Genomic DNA, 20,427 nt, shown 5'->3' on the forward strand with positions numbered 1-20,427 from the left:
ACTATTAGTGCAGCTAGATTATCAAAGCCAGCTTTTCTTTTACCAAAAGGGGGGTGGGGTGGAATGGGACCAAAAATATAAAAACGCTTGACACATTTCGTTCAGAGGAGCTAGACTGATAGCAAACCTTTGAAGCATTAATGAACAGAGGAATAATTATTATATTTTATCTGGAAGGGGTTGAGGGAGGAAGAACTCCACACATCAAGATCCACATTTCAGTTTTTTCTAACTCATTAAAAGCTTTTAGACAATTGTATTGTGCTCCACCTAGCATTATGGGCTGGCCCTCACTTAACTGCTTTGGAGAAAACATAGCACAAATCATAAAAACCCAGTGCTTAGTGAAGTCCTATAAAACCTTCCTTTACTAGTTCTGTACACCTATGAACTAAATCAGTTTAGGATTGAGGGGGCTGAGGTGCATAGCAGTGGTAGACATTATCTGATGTTTGTCCATTCCAGGCTGATTGCTACCAAAAATATAAGAGACTCTGCCCACTGTTCTGGGCTTTTCAATTAAACAGCCTCCCTCCTATGTTTCTGAAGTGCAACCTTTTTATGGCAGAAAAAGCTGGAGGGTAGTCAGGTGGGGGTTTAAGCACTGTGGTCCTAAGTCACTATCGCACACACCAGTGTGAATATTCAAGATGGAAGCTAGTTCTAGACCACATGCAAATTACAAATGTCACACAGAAGTCACAGTGCACTTTTTTAAAGGTCAGCAATAGTTAACGAGCTGTGCACACTTTGGCATTTTTCAGAAAGTGTCATCTTTGAGACTATGCAATGTAAAAATTGAGGTTGAGTTTCTTTTAAAATTCAGAGTTTTGTGAGCTACAAACTTGTAGCTGTCATGAATTCATTTCTCAGCAGAGGCAGGTATCATTCATTAGACCCTTAAATTACTGGATTATCCAGAAAATAATCTTTTTCTTCATTGCAAGTTATAGCCATGAGTGGAAATACATCCAGGACACTTTAAAAAAATTGAGAACAGATATGCTTGCATCAACTCTTTCAAATCTACTTAAGCAGCATGATGTATTTTTAATTCAGTTGAAATGTTAGTATGTTCAAGGGCTATTATTATTATTATTATTATTATTATTATTATTAAATTTATTTATCCCTTACCTATTCCTTGACAGGAACTCAATGCAGCTTACAGATAAAATAAGAACAGCTGTCAGGAATCATGTTTTCAGATGTGTTAGTGTTGCAGATTCATATTTCTCTAAGCATATAAATGCTCTCCCATCACTGATCTATTGCTTTTTCCCTTCCCCAACAAAATGGATTGCTATTTTCTGCCATTTTTTCCTATTCATTTCTGAGGAACTGTAAAGGCACGTTCCAAATATAAAACTAATATTTTTATGAAGGACATTTGCCATATAGATCTTCAGATGTGCCCCACTTACTTAAGTCATTTTCTTTTGCTTTCCACATGAATTTATTAGGATTGTATTCTAAGATCTCTTTCCATTTTTGTGTGATCCTAGATATTTGACTGGCTGTCTCTCCAAGCAATGTGTACTGTCTTCTTTGGTTGTTGTTGTTCAGTTGTGTCTGACTCTTCCTGACCCCATGGACCAGAGCACGCCAGGCACGCCTATCTTTCACTGCCTCCCGCAGTTTGGCCAAACTCATGCTAGTTGCTTCAGGAACACTGTCCAACCATCTCATCCTCTGTCGTCCCCTTCTCCTTGTGCCCTCCATCTTTCCCAACATCAGGATCTTTTCTAGGGAGTCTTCTCTTCTCATGAGGTCTTCTTTGGTAGGTTTGTCTATATGAGAGATTGTCAAGCTGGTCCCTACCGCCCACTAGTGGGCATTTCAGAATTCTAGATGGGTGGTTGGGGGTTCTATGGAACAAGCTAAATCCTCCTTCCATCAAGCATTGGTGGGCAGTAAGGAAATTTTACCATCAAGAAAGATGCATTTGTGGGCAGTAGGTATAAAAAAGTTAACTACCCCTGGTCTATATTATAGCCAATTCATTTGGGTTTTGTATCCAGAAAATTTGTATCTATTAAACTTATACCCAGAGACAACCAAAAGGTAAGAGTTTCCCCCCAAAAAATTCAGGATTGGGTATACATAATCTAACATCACCAGCGCACAAAGTAATTTTTAATACTTCCCTGCATATTTTGACAGCTTCCCAGCCACAACAGCCTCCTGCCCACCTTTCTCCCCTTAAAAATAATAATGACCAGTTTTTAAAAAGAGCTCGCTGCTCTTTCGGGGCCCAAAAAACCCAAACACATACACTGAAATAATGTTGTAATCGGTGGTGTTTTCTGGTCACATCCGTTTGGATTCTGCGGCGGAAGCAATCGATGTACAGATCTAGTGTGGTATTGCGTCCATCAGGAGGGGTCCATGTGGAGTCCCTTTTTGTTTAACATTTTTTTGGTAGTTGTTGGTGTTCAATGTTCTGTTCATTAATGTGTTTGGAGGGTGGTGGTTGTTCCCCAGTAGGTTGAGAGACGTTGTGTTGTGAAGATGTTGTTCTTTGTCTTGTTCTTGTGTGTGTTGGAAGTACTCCTTCAGGCGTAAATGGCGGAAAAATGCTTCCAAGTCCCCACAGAACCAAAAAATGTTACACAAAAAGGGACTCCACATGGACCCCTCCTGATGGACGCAATACCACACTAGATCTGTACATCGATTGCTTCCGCCGCAGAATCCAAACGGTTGTAACCAGAAAACACCACCGTTTACAACAAAATCTAAACCATGCTGAAAGGAGAGCCATAAATAATCTCAGGAACAACCCAGACACTGAAATAATGTGTGAGAGGTGTGGTTGTTGGGTTGTTGGTTTTTTTGGGTTTTTTTTAGGTCTACCTGTACATTCCTGTTGCAGAAGGGACTCTTTACCGGTTTGTTGTATTGATCTGTCACTATAACACTTTTAAAAATGTAATTAAAGAGTACTACAGTGTTTTAAGACCATAATACTAGTCATTAGGAAGATGATTCACATAGTAGTGATGGGATTTCTTTTTAAGGGAAAAATAAGAATTCAATGGAGTGCCAGGTAGGGGGAGGAAGAACAGAAGCACTTTTCCAGGTGAGCAGCAGAGGATCATTGCTGGGAAGACAGGGAATTTGTCGCATCAGATAAATGGTCCATGCAAGCACACTTGAGTAGCAGCAGCTGCCTAGGCTTCCAAGGCCCTTCTCAAGGGCTGTACCCGAGCGTGGTTGAGGGTGGCTCCCCAGCCCTTCTCCATGCAAAGCAGTGCCGGATTTACGTATAAGCTAAACAAGCTATAGCTTAGGGCCCCACTCTCTTGGGGGCCGCAAAAAAAAAATTAAAGGAAAAAAACACCAGGTGTGCATTTTCAAAATATAAGATAAAAAACAACAGCATACAGTGCAGGCTCCTATTTCTTATGTGCAAATGGCTTTAGATACCTATTAGGTCCATAAATAACCATATAGCTTACATTCAACACAAAAAGTGACAATTTGTTGTTGACAAAGGACAGCTGGATATATAAAGGGCCCCATCGCCTTCAGTAGCTTAGGGCCTCATCAAACCTAAATCCAGCCCTGCTGCAAAGCACCTGCTTCTGTCACCAATAGCTATACCCCGCCCCAGCTATTTGGACGGGTGCAGAGTTTGGACCGCAACCTGAATTACTAGAAGCGTGGCAACTTCAGTGGCAAATACTAGGCTTCTAATTCCAACGCCACTGTCTCCCAACCCAGATGCCTTCCATTCTTATTTGGAGAGGCTCCCCCTGATTGGCCGGCTTACGGCTCTCGCCAAATTTGCATTCCACGTCGGTGGAAATTTCCGTCTCTGGATTTATATATTTATTTATTCCGCGCCCGGAGCCAATGGGAGCACCTCGCGAGCCCCTCCGCTCGCTCCGACGCTTTTCCGACCAATGAAAGGCGAGAATTCTCGCTGTTGTGGCACGTGAGGGCCGCGCACGTGGACTCGTTATGTAAAAGGCGGGGCGAAGAACTCGCGGGGCGCCCCACCCGCGCGTGCGGGGTGGTGCGCACGCGCGTTGCGGGGGGAGGGGGTAGGTGGGGAGGAGCGGGCAGGCAGCAGCAGCAGCAGGAGGAGGAGGAGGAGTAGCAGCAGCAGGAGCGGCGGCGAATGCATTAGGAGCGGTAGCGAATGACAACGGTGCCCTGGGCACACCTCAGCGGGCGAAGATGAAGCAGCAGCAGCCGGTAACGTCGGCGGCGAACGCGGGCGCCGCCACCGCAGTCCCGGCCTTCCTCAGCAAGCTCTGGGCGCTGGTGGGCGACGCGCCGAGCAACCAACTCATCACCTGGAGCCAGGTAGGCGCTCCGGAGGAGGAGGAGGGCGAGGGGAGCGGGATGAGGCGAGGCCTCCTCGCTCGGTAGGCGACGCGGCGCGGAGGGAGGCGGGAATGAGGGAGGGGATCGGTCTCCCCGCCCCCCCCCCCTCGCCGTTTCATGGATCGCGCGCTGCTTCCTTCCCTCCCACCCTTTTTCTCTCCGTCTCCCCTCAGCCGCCCATCTTCCTCCTCAGCGTCTGTGTTGCGTCTTTGGCCTTCCATCGGACAAAAGGCCTGGGGGGGGGGGAGAGGAGAGAAGGGGGCGTGGCCAGGCGTCGGTCACGCTTTCTGTTTTCCTGACGAGCGGGGGGGGGGGAGGCCGGGGCTTCGCGCGGCCTACCCGCGAAGGGCCCCGTGAGGCCTTCGTCCGAGGGAGCGGGGGAAGAAGGAAGCTTCGGCAGCCGCGTATGCCCACCTCACGCTAATCTGAAGGCCGCGCTTCGGTTTCCGCAACAAGGACCCCCCCCCCCCAATCTACCGAATAGCTGCGAAACAAGTGTTCCAGGGGAAGGGAGGCGACAGGCAGCCAAATATAAAGGGGAGGAGGAGGATGTGCCGCGCGACCCTTCCCAGACGTGGCTTTGGCGTAGGCACGTGTATCTACCCGCTTCCTTAACACGGAGGTGGTTCGCATGTAGGATGTGGTTCGCTTTGTATGGAAACAGTCAGCAACCAGAGGGTGAGGGGTGTTCCTGCGTGTGGTGTACACACAAACAAAGGCACGAGTTAAGAGGACATGCTTAAGTCGTGAGAATCTTACCAACTCCATGTTGGTCTGTTTTAGTCAAAACAGCTGTCTTGTGTATTATTTTGAATTTACTAAAGTGCTAAAAAATCGCTATAGTTTCTTGCCCTAGGTTTAATTCTAGTAGTGCTCCCCTGTAGGTAGGCTTACATGGAGAAGAGGAGGTGGCAGTTCAGTAGCTCCATAGACCATGTATGGTCCAAAAAAAGGGCTGCAGGTCATTAGATTACTGCTTCTCTGTTTTGCCCAAAATAGGCAAATTCCAAGAATTATGGAAGGACTTACACCTGAATGAGTAAAACCTTATGGTGAGAAGCAAAGAACTGAGATTGTTATGAACAAATTGATGTATGTTGATTACACTCTTTCTGTAACAATGTAGAAGAGGTCCTCTTTCATAAGCATCACGATTGTCTGGGAACTTGTACAAATTCGAACAGCAGGGTAGGAAAGCTTTGGTGATCAATTTCCAGACAGTCTTTGTGTGCCTAAGGCAAACAATGTCCAGATCTCAGGAGGCATTCATCTTTTGCATAGTTTTTGTGTCACATTCCCTATCCTGCTAACAGTGACACTTTATTTTTAGCATATGAAGTTTTAGGTACGTAATTCTTTTGTTTGATTCCAGGCTTAGGAACTATTTGGTAGGTAAAAATAGGCTATTTAATCATCTTAATATAAGCGGTAAGATTTACACTGCATTCCTGTTGCTCATTTGCAGTCCATTTTGTATGTCCATGCATCCATTTCTGGTCTCTGTAAGAGGAAGGACACTTTCTATTGAGGATACAGTTGCAGGAATTTGTGCAGTCATGTACACCAGTTTGTCAAAGAAACAAAAGCCAGGGTGTTATGGGTAGATGAAGGGGCAAACAATATAGAAAGGGCATTAGCAGTAAAGGTTAAAAGCTCTTCCTGAGTGCTTGTCCAGGAAATCTCTCTTCATCTTCCCTTGCAGCATTTCTGTGGAAAGCTGCAGGTGTGGTGACTTAGTCAAGTCTTCATCCAGGTAATGGGAACAATTGAAAACATCCACTCTCTCCTAAAGACCTTTCAGGAAGTAGTACAATAAAGAATGCTGCAGAAGCGCTTTACAACAGGGAAGCAGTAGGTAACAGACCAAGGACAGTGGTGTAGTCACTGGTGCCGCCAGTGGGAAACCCAAAATTTGCAGGGGACAAGCAGAACAGGTCAAATCATGCAGTTAATTTTGTAAACAAGAATTTTAAAAAACGCCAATACCACCAATAATGTACACACTACACATGTGCTCTAATGTGCACATGAAACTTTTGTTCAAGTAGACTTTCTCACGGAGATACAAGTAGGAAGAATAAGCCTTTTGGGCTGCTCCCTTTCATGACCAGAGCATTTGAATATTTTCTCAACGAAGAATTCTCGTCTTTGTAACTTTCCACTTACTGAGCAACATGCATACCATACTAACATGGAATATGGTCTGCCTCCTTCATGTTTTATCTGAGTAACCTTGAGTAGTTGTGGAAATAAGCTTGTAAATGTTTTTGATTTGTTTTGTTTTGTCTCAGTTTTTATGTAAATATAAATAACGATTCTGAAATATTCTAAGTTCGGCCATGATAAGAATGAATATTACTTGGGTATGTGTGCAACAGAATCATTCTACAGTTGATACTCGTTTCTTGGTTTCATTTTTAATTAGCCCCTTCTTCCTGATTTTCCTGATCTTGCTGCACTCTGTACATTGTTTCAGTATGCACATACAGTACAAAGATTAGCATAAAAATAGTGAGGGGCAAGATACAACTTGCATCAGTGGAGTTGCATCCACTGTTGTGGATACGCAATCTGACCAACGAAGTTGATATTGAAGAATCATTGCTTCGACACTGTTGATCTTTGCTTCTTCCAGTGTACTGGCATTAGTTCGCCTGTTTTTCCAAGTGATGTGTAAAAAATTTTGGAGACACAGTTGATGGAATCTTTTAAGGAGTTGGAGATGGCATTTATAAGTGGTCCATGTTTCACAAGCATACAGTAAGGTTGGTAGTACAATAGCTTTGTAAACAAGCATTTTGGTTTCCGTGCTAATTTACCGGTCCACAAACACAATGCACTTCAGTTGGGAGAAAGCTGCACTCGCAGACCTCAGGTGTTGCTGGATTTCGGTGTCAATGTCAGCCCTTGTGGAAAGATAACTGCCCAGGTAGGAGAAGTGATTGACACTTTCCAACATTACACCATTGAGTTGGATTTGTAGCACTGCAGAGGCGTCGTTTTGTGCTTGTTGGTGCAGCACTTTGGTTTTTTGGAAGTTGAGCGATAGGCCAAGCTTTTTATAAGCTTATGCGAAGATATTTAGGATGGTTTGGAGGTCATCCTCTTGAGTGTGCACACACTATGTTGTCATCAGTATGCTGAAGCTTTATGACAGAAGTTACAGTAACCTTACTCTTCATTTTCAGCATGTTCAAATTAAATGGCTTTCCATCTGTTCAATATATGATTTCTACTCCGGTGGGGAGTTTCCCTTCGACAGTGTAGGGTCATGGCAATGAAAATAATAAATAAGAGTTGGGGTGATAACACAGCCCTGTTTAACAGCTGATCCCACTGTGAATTGTTCACTTTGAGAGCAATTATCTGCAGTTGTTACAGTCATATTATCATGGATGAGCCAAAAGATGTTCACAAATTTATCTGGGCAGCCGATTTTCAAAAGGACAGTCCACAGGGCATTATGATTTACAGTGTCGAAGGCCTTAGTCAGGTCAATAAACGCCATATACAGGGGTTGGTTTTGATCTTAGCATTTTTCTGGAAGCTGTCGAGCAGTGGAAATCATGTACACTGTCCCCCTAGAAGGCTGAAAAGCATTTTGGGATTCAGGAGGGGTAGCCTCGGATATTGTTCGGAGACAGTTTGCTAAGATCCTTGCAAGAATTTTGTAGGCCGCAGCTAATAAAGAGATGCTTTGATAGTTTCCATAATCTGTTCTATCACCTTTTTAAAAGAGATTGGTAATTTTGGCATCCCTAAAGTGCTGGGATCTCTCTCTTTCTCCCAGATTTTTTCGATGAGCTTGTGAAGTTGTTGTGTAAGTTCAGTTCCGCTCACTTTGAAGACTTCGGCAGGTATCCCATCACATCCGCTGGCTTTGTTGTTTTTCATTTGGTTAATGATAGTCTATGCTTAAGAAACTGTTTTACATTTCTAACCACATTATTCATGCATTGAGTGTGATTGTGATCTTCATTGCAGAATGGACAGAGTTTCCTTGTGTTGGATGAACAAAGATTTGCCAAAGAGATTCTTCCAAAGTACTTCAAGCACAACAACATGGCAAGCTTTGTGAGACAGCTGAATATGTGTGAGTTTTATAACAATATGTAATATTGACCTTTAGATACACTGGTCTACATTTAAAACATTGAACTCCATGGAATTCAGTTCTGAGATGGATTCTACCTTTTATTGTAATAACAGATTCTAACTATTCCTCAGTTTTAATCATTTATTGTACAAAACAGTATCGTAAGGCATTTAGCTACAGTCACTGACTGGAATGCAAGGGAAAACAAGTAGAATGCATACTGCATATTGAGTGAATCAAAGAAATGTAGACTTGGAAGGGATCCAGAGGGTCATCTATACAGGAATCTCAACTAGGAGGAGGACAGCTTACGCTGAGAGAGAATTGATTCAAAGCAATGAGCCTGCAGCTTGGTTTTTGTGTGAACTTCAGTCATGTTTGGCAACCAGTAATAAGGTTTTTATAAGCATTTTGAGAGCATGTGTGGCAGCTTTATAAAAAAGAAATCCCATGATATTGATAGTATCATCTTCCAGAAGGGACAGGTTTTGACATGACACGTAGCAGTATAAGTTCATCTTCTTATTTTAGGAAGGACACCCATCTTGTAACACAGCATTGCGTTGTGATGATTGAATGTGTATGTCATATTTTAAGTGGCACTTTAAAACTAAAACTCTAGGTATAGCCTTCATAGTACTATTACATTAAGGCTGTGGTTGACTTTGCTATTCTGCCTTCCAGCGTTCTTATGAGAATGGCCTTGTCATCCCAAGATAAAACCCGGGACCAATAAGGCTGGAAGGGAAACAAAATGGGATCCTACATAGGTTGATAATGCACCTGGGGTTAGTCACACAGAAACTTGCACAAATGAAGGGCAGCTTGTAACAGAATAGCTTTCAGTAAAGGCAAAAGAAGTGTGAATAGGTGGTGCTGTTACCTGCAGAAAGACAGCAACATTTTTTCACTCAACTGAATGAGGATTGTAGCCTTGATTATTCCAGTAGGCTTTTTCATAGTTGGTTTATTCTTTTCAGATGGTTTCCGTAAGGTAGTCCATGTTGACTCTGGCATTGTCAAATTGGAAAGAGATGGCCCTGTTGAATTCCAACACCCCTACTTCAAGCAAGGACGGGAAGACTTACTGGAGCACATTAAAAGAAAGGTTAGTGAAAGGGAGTGTGGAAGCTTTGAACCTTCTGTAACCACTGACGTAGATCCATGTGAGGGTTTGCCAGGATCTTACAGATAGTGTTAGTGAGAACATAAATCTAGATTGCAAAAAAGGAAAGGTACAATTCAGTTTTACTGAGTACAAAGCAGTGCACATGCCAACAAGACTGCTGTGCAACAGTTCAAAACAACTGCAGTGCATGCAAGCTTTCAGTCACTTTAGGACCTAGAATTACAGATCAAGGATGGCTTACTGTAACCTAAAATATGGCTTCAACAAAGGGGGATCGCCATTCTTTGTGCTTACCTTCCACACTTTTTCTCCTCCTTTTTACAAACCCCACTTCTTCCATCCCCTATGCTTGCAAATTTTGTCATCTGACCTCATGGAATGCTTGCATTATTTCTTCAGTTGCTACTTATTTGCTATGATACCTGCATTATGTAGCTTTGGTAAGCATCTGGGTGAAAAGGGAATTCTCTGTAAGAGATGGAACAAGGCCATGATCTAACCTATTTTCTTAGGAGCCCTGACCACCCAGCTTGAATATCCCTCCATTGTTCTTTTGACCTTTTTGCCCTATGGTGAAGGGCGGTGTAGAAATTTTATTAATAATAATCATACATACATACATAGCACTTACCTTTTTATTCCTTCTGAATTATTTGAACTCAGCATTGTTTTTATTTAGTTCATTTTCAGATATGATCCCTACATGATTTTGCAGAATCCATCCATGTGTACATTTTTGTTAATTGAAAGCAGAAGTACAAAGCTGCATGGATTCAGAGCAAAACCTTAATCATCAGTTAAATAGTCACTGTAATCCATATTTTTAAAAGTAACCTGTTAACTTAAATCTGTGATGATAATTCTTACAGGTTTCTTCTTCAAGGCCTGAAGAAAATAAAATTCGTCAGGAAGATCTGTCTAAAATCATAAGCAGTGCTCAGAAGGTTCAAAGTAAACAAGAGACTATTGAATCCAGGCTATCTGCTCTGAAGAGGTAAATGAGATTTCTAGCTTGATTTTTCAGGAGGAAGAGTATGAAAGACTACTAGTTCATCAAAAACTGTTTCTAGATATGTTGTAAGCTGCCCAGAGTGGCTGGGGAAACCCAGCCAGATGGGCGGGGTATTTATTACTATTACTATTATTTTTATTATCATCATTATCATTTATATTATTACTGGTGGGTTTATGGCACATTTAAGGAAACAGTTTATTAAGGCTGGTATTCACCTAAGTGTTACTCTGAGTAGATGCATTGAAATTAATGGCCATGACTATAGGTCTTCCATTTCAATGGGTCTGTTCTGAGTAAAGCAACTGAGTACTCCCTATAGTGCTGTCTTTGTGTATTTTGTATTACAAAGAAGAGGTGTGACAGGTCCCTGTTTCAATGAATTCACAATCTAAAATAGGAAAGGGGGTGGGAATAAGCATGAATATGTGATTATTTTAATTATATACATTTTGGCTTAGTTAACAATAAGGTATAATTACAGTTCCAAGTTTCACTAGGTCAGTTATTAGGGTGCGGGTGGTGCCATGGTTGAAACCACTGAGCTTCTTGAGCTAGCCGATTAGAAGGCCGGCAGTTCAAAAATGTGCAATGGGGTGAGCTCCCATTGCTCTGTCCTAGCTTCTGCCAACCTAACAGTTGGAAAGCACACCATTGCAAGTAGATAAATAGGTACCGCTGTGGCGGGAAAGTAAACTGTTTCCGTGCACTCTGGCCAGAGCCGTCTCATCCATTGGGGCTGGTGGCGCGGCGCACCATGGTGCAATGGCCTGGAGGGCGCCTCCGCCCTCCAGCCCCGCTGGCAGCGCCTGCCGGCAGCACCCTCCAACTGCCCAGCGGAGCAAGGGAGCTGGCCGGCCACGCCACGCCCTCCAGCTGCCCGGCGCAGCGCGAGCTGCCCGGCTGCGCTGCGCCATCCGGCTGCCCCGCGGAGCACGGGAGCGCGAGCCGGCCCCCCTCGCCTCCCTTCCTGGAAGCGCTGGAAGGGCGCACAGAGCCCCGCGCTGCTCCAGCGCCACACCCCTCATCCCCCGCTCGTCCACCCCCCTCCCAAGGGGCGGCAAGCGCGGGAGGGAGGCGGCGGAGAGGCGGCATGGTGGGGGCGGCGGAGGGATAGCCGCGCCAGGGCGGCAGATCTTCTTAAGACGGCCCTGACTCTAGCTTGTCTCACGGTGTCCTGTTGCACCAGAAGTGGTTTAGTCATGGTGGCCACATGACTCAGAAAGCTTTCTGTGGACAAACGCTTGCCTCCTTGGCCTGAAACAAGATGAGCGCCACACCCAATAGTCACCTTTGACTGGACTTAACCGTCCAGGGGTCCTTTAACTTTTTACCTTTATCTAGGTCAGTTAGTAATCCTTATATTGACTGTAAATATTTTGAAACAGAGAAAATGAATCTCTCTGGCGGGAGGTAGCAGAACTGAGAGCAAAACATCTGCAGCAACAGCAAGTTATTCGAAAGGTAATTATGTAACTTCTTCCTTCAGAAGAATAATTTAAAGTCATCTATAAATGCAGTGCAAAATTGGAAGGGAAGCAGTAAACTTTGTGTATTGTAAAGGGGAAGGGGTTTTAGTGGAAATTGGTAGGTTGAATGGTAGGTGACTTGCAAGAATTCAGTAAAGCTTGAAATTATCTTTTCGGAGATAAATTGGATAGTGAGTGGCAAAAAGCTCAGATCTGTTCAGGATATGGTAGCATGAAATGTAAAGGGCATTAATCTAATTTTGTTAAAATTGTATAACAAATGGTTAAGAGATTAAAGGCAGGGATATACACATAATATAAAACTTACAGAACTCCATGTTTTATATTTTGAATGCCTTTAAGTTCCATCTGTATACATTAATTTCTTAGAATTTTTAAATTGTTTTTAGACAAATCTGATATCTAAACATACAAAAATTAGGCTGTTTAGGGCTTTGCACTATTACCTCTACATCAGAATGACACCCAGACCTCTAAATCCTCTTGTCCTTAACTTTCCTATTAGGAAAGTGACTCTAAGCATTTGATATTTCAGGCTTTAATTCTAGCCTACTTGAGTGTGTATAGTACCATAAAAATAAAATTGAACTGTTGAGTTCAGTTGAACTTGCTCCTAATTGTGTGTAGGATTTTTCTGAAGGCAACCTTCTGTCTTTCTCTGCAGATTGTACAGTTCATTGTCACCCTTGTTCAGAATAACCAACTTGTGAGTTTGAAACGAAAACGGTAAGTATCAGGTTGATGATACTGGAATTGTAACACAGGTTTATTTTGTGAATATATAGTGTTTCTAGAAGCATAAATTTAAATCCTTGTGTTTTTTAAAAATCTTTTTTTTCTTTTATGATTTAGCCCATTGCTTTTGAATACTAATGGGACACCGAAGTCCAACATATTCCAGCAGATAGTCAAAGAACCAGCAGAAAACAAACATCATGTGAGTTAATTCTGAAATATACTTAAGGAAAGTATTAAAAAATGGACAGAATCACTGCTTGGTTGGATAGAGAAATACAATATTCCCCATGCAAAAGAGTACAGTAATCATTATTCACATAGTACTTGTGTTGACTGTTCTCCTTTATATGGAGTGAAAATAGATCAGGCATATAGCAGTAAGGTACCAAGAATGCTGTTGACAGAAAGGGAGGGGGCACCAAGTGATGCTTTTCCATAGCATTTACACCCAATACTGCATTGTCAGATTATTGTTTAGTTTAGATAAGCTAAACAGGGAGGAAACAGGGCAAAATATTCAGCTAAAAGAACAGGTATCATTGATGTAGGAGCTATTTTTTTCCTTAAACACAATCTGAAGAAGTCTTGTCTGTACACATTGTACAGATTTTGCTTTCTTTCTGCATCTTCTCCCACAAATTATATCAATATGTTGTAACTTTCTTCCATTCATCTTGAACCCTCAAATGCCCACATTGATTGTGAAAAAGTATTCCCCCCCCCTTTATTGTGTACATACACACAAACTTCCTAATTAGGATGGCAACTTTTGTTCAGAACTGTACTTACTGTTTCACCTTCACCTTACAAAGTTAAGGGCAGGGTGGTTTCTCCAGATTCTCATTTTAAGCTGCTTTTTACATTTGTCAAGACGGATCATTTGGAAATTGTATAATTTTCTTCCTAAATGTTGTTTGTTTAGTATGATGTCTGAATTCTTGATGATTTATAAATCTAAATTGGTTTCAATTTATGGTTGATTTAAATTTTTAAAAAAATCATTATGACACTGTTTTGGTTCTTGTAAATGGGCAGGTACCGCACAGCAGGACTGATGGCTTAAAGCAGAGAGAACAGCTGTCAGACGATATTATTATTTATGATATCACTGATGATATTGGTGAAGAAGAAAAGCCTCCAGTTACTCCAGAAAGCAGTGAAGATGCTGCTTCAGATTCAAAGTGAGAAAAAACATTTAGTATATAATTGGAATTAAATATCCTCAGGCACACTGACCTACAGAAATTACGTCCATATCTTACTTGGTAGTTTGACCCTCCAGGTCTTGTGTAGATACCAAGATACCTATGTAATCAAAAGATAAGATCCAATATATCCAATAGGTTAGTCTATAAATATTAACATTAAATCAAAATTGTTCTGAAAGGTAACTGATGAAAGATATAAGCTTAAGGGAGCCATCCTAAAGCGTATGGACTGCCTCTGCTGGTATGCCCCACCGAGGACCTTATGGTCCACAAACAATAACACCTTGGAGGTCCCAGGCCTCAAGGAGGTTAGACTGGCCTGGTGGAACGCTCTGTCGCAAGAGACCAGGGCCCTGCGGGATTTGACAGCTTTCTGCAGGACCTGTAAGACGGAGCTGTTCCGACAGGCCTATGGTGGGGTCCAGTCTGACACACACATACACCCTTTTTTGTTGTTGATATAAGACGCCGTATATAAGTGGCTGCCCTAAGCCTTTCCACCGGCTCTTATAAGACCAGCACAAACAGTTGGGCCTGGTGAGCACTCAGTGTTCCCATCCCCTATAGTTATAATCCATGGGTTGCCATCTGATTTTATTCTAAGCTGTATTTTATTTTATTTTAAGCTGTATTTTAAACAACTGTTTATTTTTAATGTATCATACTTTGATGTTAGCTGCCCTGAGCCCAGGGAGGGCAGGGTATAAATAATTTATTAGTAGTAGTAGTAGTAGTAGTAATCGTAGAGTGAGTGTAGCTTTGCTGTGGGATTTAATATAACACCTGCTACAGTCTCCCTAGGGATGCAGGTGGCGCTGTGGGTTAAATCACAGAGCCTAGGGCTTGCCGATCAGAAGGTTGGCGGTTCGAATCCCCGCGATTGGGTGAGTTCCCGTTGCTCGGTCCCAGCTCCTGCCCATCTAGCAGTTCAAAAGCACGAAGTGCAAGTAGATAAATAGGTACCGCTCCGGCGGGAAGGTAAACAACATTTCCGTGCACTGCTCTGGTTCGCCAGAAGCGGCTTAGTCATGCTGGCCATATGATCTGGAAGCCGTACGCCGGCTCCCTCGGCCAGTAAAGCGAAATGAGCACCACAACCCCAGAGTCGGACACGACTGGACCTAATGGTCAGAGGTCCCTTTACCGTCTCCCTGATGCACACTCACAAAAAGCTCCACAAGCATATACTCCCAGCAGTATAGGACAAAATGGGGTATGTTGGAGCAGATTCCTGGGGGCTGGATTAAAAAAAGACATTTAAAATATGCTACCACCTGCCATCCTAGCCACATTTCATTTGGAAGAGGTTACCTCTCTTCTCTTTCCCTGGACCCCAGCAAACAGGTACTTCCCTCTTCTACCCTTCCTCCAAAAAAGAAAAGAAATGTACTGGTATTCTCAGCATTTGAGCATTTAAGGAAGTGCAAAACAATAGCATTATGTAGCTCATAACAAGGGCAGCAGTTTATTAGCTGTTCTCTACGTTAATATGAGCTGCAAAGGAAAGGTGGTGGGTGCTGCTTCTCTTTAATCACATTTTATATATGTATTGCAGTTATAGTCCTGACATTGTAATAGTCGAAGATGACAATGAGGATGACTATGCTCCTATAATTCATGAAAATACAACTGCTGAACCAGCCACAATTCCATCCAGTGATTCTGTCAGTCCTTCCCCTTATGGTGCAAGCCCATTAATGTCTGGTGCTGTTCAGTTAAACAGCCAGTCAACCTTAACAGCAGAAGACCCAGTCTCAATGATGGATTCAATACTCAGTGAGAATGGAGTAATTTCACAAAATATCAATCTTCTTGGAAAGTGAGTCACATTCTTCAAATCATCTTTAAAGTTCACACTTGTTTTCTCTTTTTTTAAGAGCTTCAAGAAGAGCTACATGAGTATTTAAATTTGCACTACTTCTCTGATTTGTTGCTTTCTGAAAATGGCATAGTGGGTGAGATTCCAATGTTTCCCAATTCTAAGTGCTGGTGCTGACCCATATAAAGCCTTACACAGCTCAGGACCTCAGTACCTTAAGGACCGCCTCTCCCCATACAAACCAACCTGGACCCTGTGCATGTCATCCAAGGCCCTTCTCTGTCTCCCTTCCCCAAGATGTTCAGAGTAGCAACACAAGAATAGGCATTTTCTGTGGTGGCTCCCCATCTGTGGAATGCCGCCCCCAGAAATGCTTGCCTGGTGCCATCATTATATGTCTTTAGGCACCAAGCAAAAACATACCTCTTTACCTTTGGGTATTAAATAATCTGTGGCCTGTTATGGAGAGGGAGACTGTTATTATGTCTATTATTATGCTTTGTATATATTTTTTTATGCTTAGCCAGTAAAGAGATGAGTGCCGCAACCTCAGAGTCGTTCGTGACTGGACTCAACTGTCGGGGGTCCCTTTACCTTTACCTAAAATATGTTTTTAATGTTGTACACTGCCCTGGGATCTTTTGAATAAAGGGTGGTATATAAATCAAATTAATATTTCTTCAGTATTCCTCAGTTTTGGATTCAGTAGTAAAGGTACAGATGGCTTTTAGAGTAGATGCTCGTTTCCTTTTTTAATACTGAATAATCTCATGCTTAGTGTTTAATGAAAGACTAGTGGTCTTCTGTAGAATCAATGCAGGCTTGATCCACTATATACCCCTGCTCAACATCATGTATCACTTGCAGATACCTAGAATTATACTCTACCTGTTGAATTCCAAATAATCCTAGCGGTTGTCCTCTTTACCTTCATTTTTCTTCTGCACTTTGATTCATTTCTACAAAACATTTCTCAGAAAAGCTAGAATTTCATGGGGTTTTCTTGCACTCCTTTAGGGTGGAACTTCTGGATTATCTTGAGAGCATTGATTGCAGTTTAGAGGATTTCCAGGCCATGTTGTCAGGACGACAGTTCAGCATAGATCCAGATCTCCTGGTTGATGTAAATATTAACACTATTTTCTTTTTACTTCTTATTTTCCTCACAAATTTGGCTTTACAAAGATTTTGTATAAGAAAAATAAATTTGCATTTTTAAAATGTTATACCTTAAAAGGTCTATATTAATAACAGCTTGAGACTGCAGTTTCAGAGAGCAGCAGAATAATAGTTTGTGCTTGAGGATTTGTGCAGAACATTTCTATTTGTGGCTATTTCAGGCACAAAAGAGTAGTTCGGTTTATAAGTCACCCAATTTATATCTAGAATATAGAATTTTAAAACTTGATGTACATTTTGTCTTGTCCAGCTTTTTTCAAGTTCCGTGCAGATGAATCCTACAGGTCATATCAATAGTACAAAAGTAAGTTTTAAAGTAGCACAGCTAATGTCAATGGCCAGTTGTCTAATTAATCCAGTTGCATAGCATGTTAAGGCACACAAAATGTTAAAACAAATATTAACAAGTCTGATATTGAGACATTATTTAAGGATGCAGCTGTTTTCCTTTTTGTGCTTTCCAGATTTTTTTTCTGCATTTTGAAAAATTACACATGTGCATCTTAAGTTTTCAAGTTCTATATTGGGGGGCAGCACATGCTGGCAGGAACATCAGTTTAACACATCAGTATTTTTAAAAGTTATTAAAGTACATGTAGCATTCAAAAGAGGGCGAAAAGCACAGGCTAAGAACTGGTTTTGAAATGGAAGATTTGCATCATTATTTTAGACATACTTTCTAGAGTAAAATTTGAATGTGATTGGGTGGATATACCCATGGCGACAGTCTAGATTTCTAACACTCCTGTGTCCCAGCTGCTAGATAAGTTCCTGAGCATTTGCTTGTAGCAGTTATCTTCTAGACAAATGTTTTCTCTGTTCCTAAAAAAAATTAGTACAAAGTCATCTGATTTTTGTAACCATGCTTGCTTTTAAGGTGGAGACAAAGGGAATTGAAACTATGAAGACTAATAGTGCTGAACCATCTACACAAGATGTGCCTAATTCTGACCCCAAATCAGGTTGATATGCAAGTTCTCTTAGTTTTAGAAAAGTAGATTGGGTATAATTTAACCTGCATTCATAAATACCCTTATTTTAAACACGAAAGGAATAAAATATATGTTAACTAACGTATACCCAGTATGTTTGGAAAGTGAGTTGTAGTTGTGCTGTACATTGCACAAGTTTCTCTTCATCCTTTAGCCTTTTCTATAGGAATATAGAGCAGTTGAGTAATTATTTTGGTTTGGTTTGTTTCTTGTCCTGCAGATAAACAGCTCATTCAGTATACTGCCTTTCCCCTACTTGCATTCCTTGATGGAAATCCAGGCTCAGTGGAGAATGCAAATATAACACCTGAATCAGTATCTTCTGTGGATAAACCAATAGAAGTGGATGAACTGCTGGAAAGTGGTCTGGATCCTCAACCAACCCAAAGCAAACTGGTTCGTCTGGAGCCACTGACAGAAGCAGAAGCTAGTGAAGCTACACTATTTTATTTGTGTGAACTTGCTCCTGTGCCAATGGACACTGATATGCCACTGCTGAACAACTAAAATGAGAGAGTTAAAGCAAACTATTTATTGAGGCTATTGTTTGGGATCTATCTTTTGTAAATGGCATTTTGTGAGCAGCTACTGTGGAACCTTAAACAGTTTGTTCTATCACTTTCCCCAAAACTCGGGTCTCAAAAGAGCAGTTTAAACATTTATACAAACCATCAACAGTTCACAATGAGTTCATTCAAGTGCTGTCATATTTGGAATTATATATTCAGAATATGCCAGGTAATTGGATGCTTTGTATTAGCCACTTGCGGTTTTTCTTGTTCACTTTTAGTCCTAATGTATGACATACACAAGTAAATAAGTAACTCTGGATGGAGGTCATAGCACTCAGAGTTTAATTCTTCTGTACTTTGTTTTCTATTTTTACAACTTTGTTTAAATAAAACTGTGTTAGGGGACCAGAACTGAATACAGTGCTTCATTGAATTGACAAGTGCCCATCTTAATTTCATAGTCGTAAAAGTATCCACTACTTGCTTCACCCCATAGGCACAAATGCTGTTGAATGGGTTGGGGGTTTTCTGTGAATGTGTTCTTTATTAAAGGGGATTTTCAGGAGCAGGCTAGAGGAAGTGTATCCAGTACTATGAAAATGTATGGCCTATAGCCATATTGGATGAAAAAATCAAAACAAGACCTAAACCCATCTTTTCTGAATGTTTACTAAATTATAGCATACACACAAAATGACTAAATATTAAAGCTACCTTGAAATTGCATTCATGTTGAACCTAAGTCAGCCATTAAATATATATATAGATAGAAATTCACCACTGATACTCAGTAATGCACAGCAGTGCTGCTACAGCTGAAACAACTATTCTGTCAGCTGTGCAATCCTTAAGGAAAAGCAAACCAGAACTGTACCTTCTCATTCAAGCAGCAAAGCACAGTATTTGAAGATTTCCAACACACAAACTATGCAAAACACCTAATAGTTTCTGCGTTATGTAGACTTGGGATTTTCCAGGTACAAATCCACTGCCGGCAATGGACACAAACGATAAAAGAGTAAAATAGCTGCACTGTAATACCTTTGACACAAGAATCAATGACATCTGTGAAGAGATCAGCTATTAAAATGCAAGTGTGCTTTAACTAAAAATGAATATTGGTATATATCAATTTATCCAGGAAAGTATTTTTAGAAAGATACAGAACTTCTTGATTTACAAACTAAGCTCAATTATACCCACTCAAGGAACAGATGGAGCCAGGATAGATTTTTTTAAAGTAACATTTTAAAAAGCTATAAAAATAAACAGCAGTACCTGAAGTCTACCTCATCAGTGTGAAATATACTATACTACAGCTACCAGTGCGGGACAGCAATCCATTTCACTCCTTAATTTCAATTTAATGAGCGCTAGTCCTAAATACCTTCCAAGTATTTATTAGGTTAAAAAAAACAACACTATCTTGGTATCAAATGGTTACAAAAAATGAAAAGCCTACAGCATGCATTAATACTTCACTGCACTTCATTTTAAAAAACAAATGGTCAAAATGGCAACTATTTTTGATGTCTAGAAACCCCATGCACATTTTGAATAATTTCAAGTATAACCTTAAACATTTACTCCTGTTCACATTCTTTTAAAAGAGGCCTTGTACTTATTGAAACCTGCGAGGGGGAGGGACCCTCCACAAATTGATTAAAATGGCAACTGAATCACAGGTACATTCTTTCCCTTCCTACTAACCCCACTCCTTGCTCTGCTCTATCATCAGCTAAGGCTCATTAGAGCTGACATTCCTGTGCTCCAGCTCGCCTGATGTTTGTTCAACAAAAGATCATACCTCCTACAGATCAGCTATGATCTAAAGGTAACCTAGACACACCTGATATGCAATTCTCATTCAGCATCAGACTCTCCTAGACAAGCATCCATCCATGCTTCAGCTGAGGT

General features: G+C 41.4%; 1 protein-coding gene across 3 annotated transcripts; it reads left to right on the forward strand.

Moving 5' to 3' along the window:
* The first annotated feature begins 4,145 nt into the window (after positions 1 to 4,145).
* Positions 4,146 to 18,921, forward strand: HSF2 (heat shock transcription factor 2). Of its 3 annotated transcripts, XM_033143708.1 has the most exons (13): positions 4,147 to 4,314; positions 8,320 to 8,428; positions 9,412 to 9,539; positions 10,430 to 10,554; positions 11,961 to 12,036; positions 12,727 to 12,788; positions 12,915 to 12,999; positions 13,836 to 13,981; positions 15,564 to 15,827; positions 16,845 to 16,950; positions 17,257 to 17,310; positions 17,884 to 17,968; positions 18,219 to 18,921. In XM_033143708.1, the coding sequence occupies exons 1-13, from the start codon at positions 4,186 to 4,188 to the stop codon at positions 18,503 to 18,505; spliced, it is 1,656 nt and encodes a 551-aa protein (XP_032999599.1). In that variant the 5' UTR covers positions 4,147 to 4,185; the 3' UTR covers positions 18,506 to 18,921. The 3 variants fall into 3 exon arrangements, with proteins under 3 accessions (XP_032999601.1, XP_032999599.1, XP_032999600.1); XM_033143709.1 differs by lacking the exon at positions 17,257 to 17,310; XM_033143710.1 differs by lacking the exons at positions 16,845 to 16,950; positions 17,884 to 17,968; positions 18,219 to 18,921 and having other exon boundaries at positions 4,146 to 4,314; positions 17,257 to 17,287.
* Positions 18,922 to 20,427: the final 1,506 nt, after the last annotated feature.

This window comes from Lacerta agilis, chromosome 3 (assembly GCF_009819535.1).
Source record: "Lacerta agilis isolate rLacAgi1 chromosome 3, rLacAgi1.pri, whole genome shotgun sequence".
NCBI classification, from domain to species: Eukaryota; Metazoa; Chordata; class Lepidosauria; order Squamata; family Lacertidae; genus Lacerta; species Lacerta agilis.

Bases quoted from the DNA above. Each gene is read 5' to 3' on its own strand.
- HSF2 (XM_033143708.1), top strand. From the start codon at position 4,186: ATGAAGCAGCAGCAGCCGGTAACGTCGGCGGCGAACGCGGGCGCCGCC. The intron at 4,315-8,319 runs GTAGGCGCTCCG...TCTTCATTGCAG, and splicing joins AACTCATCACCTGGAGCCAG to AATGGACAGAGTTTCCTTGT. The intron at 13,982-15,563 runs GTGAGAAAAAAC...TATGTATTGCAG, and splicing joins GATGCTGCTTCAGATTCAAA to TTATAGTCCTGACATTGTAA.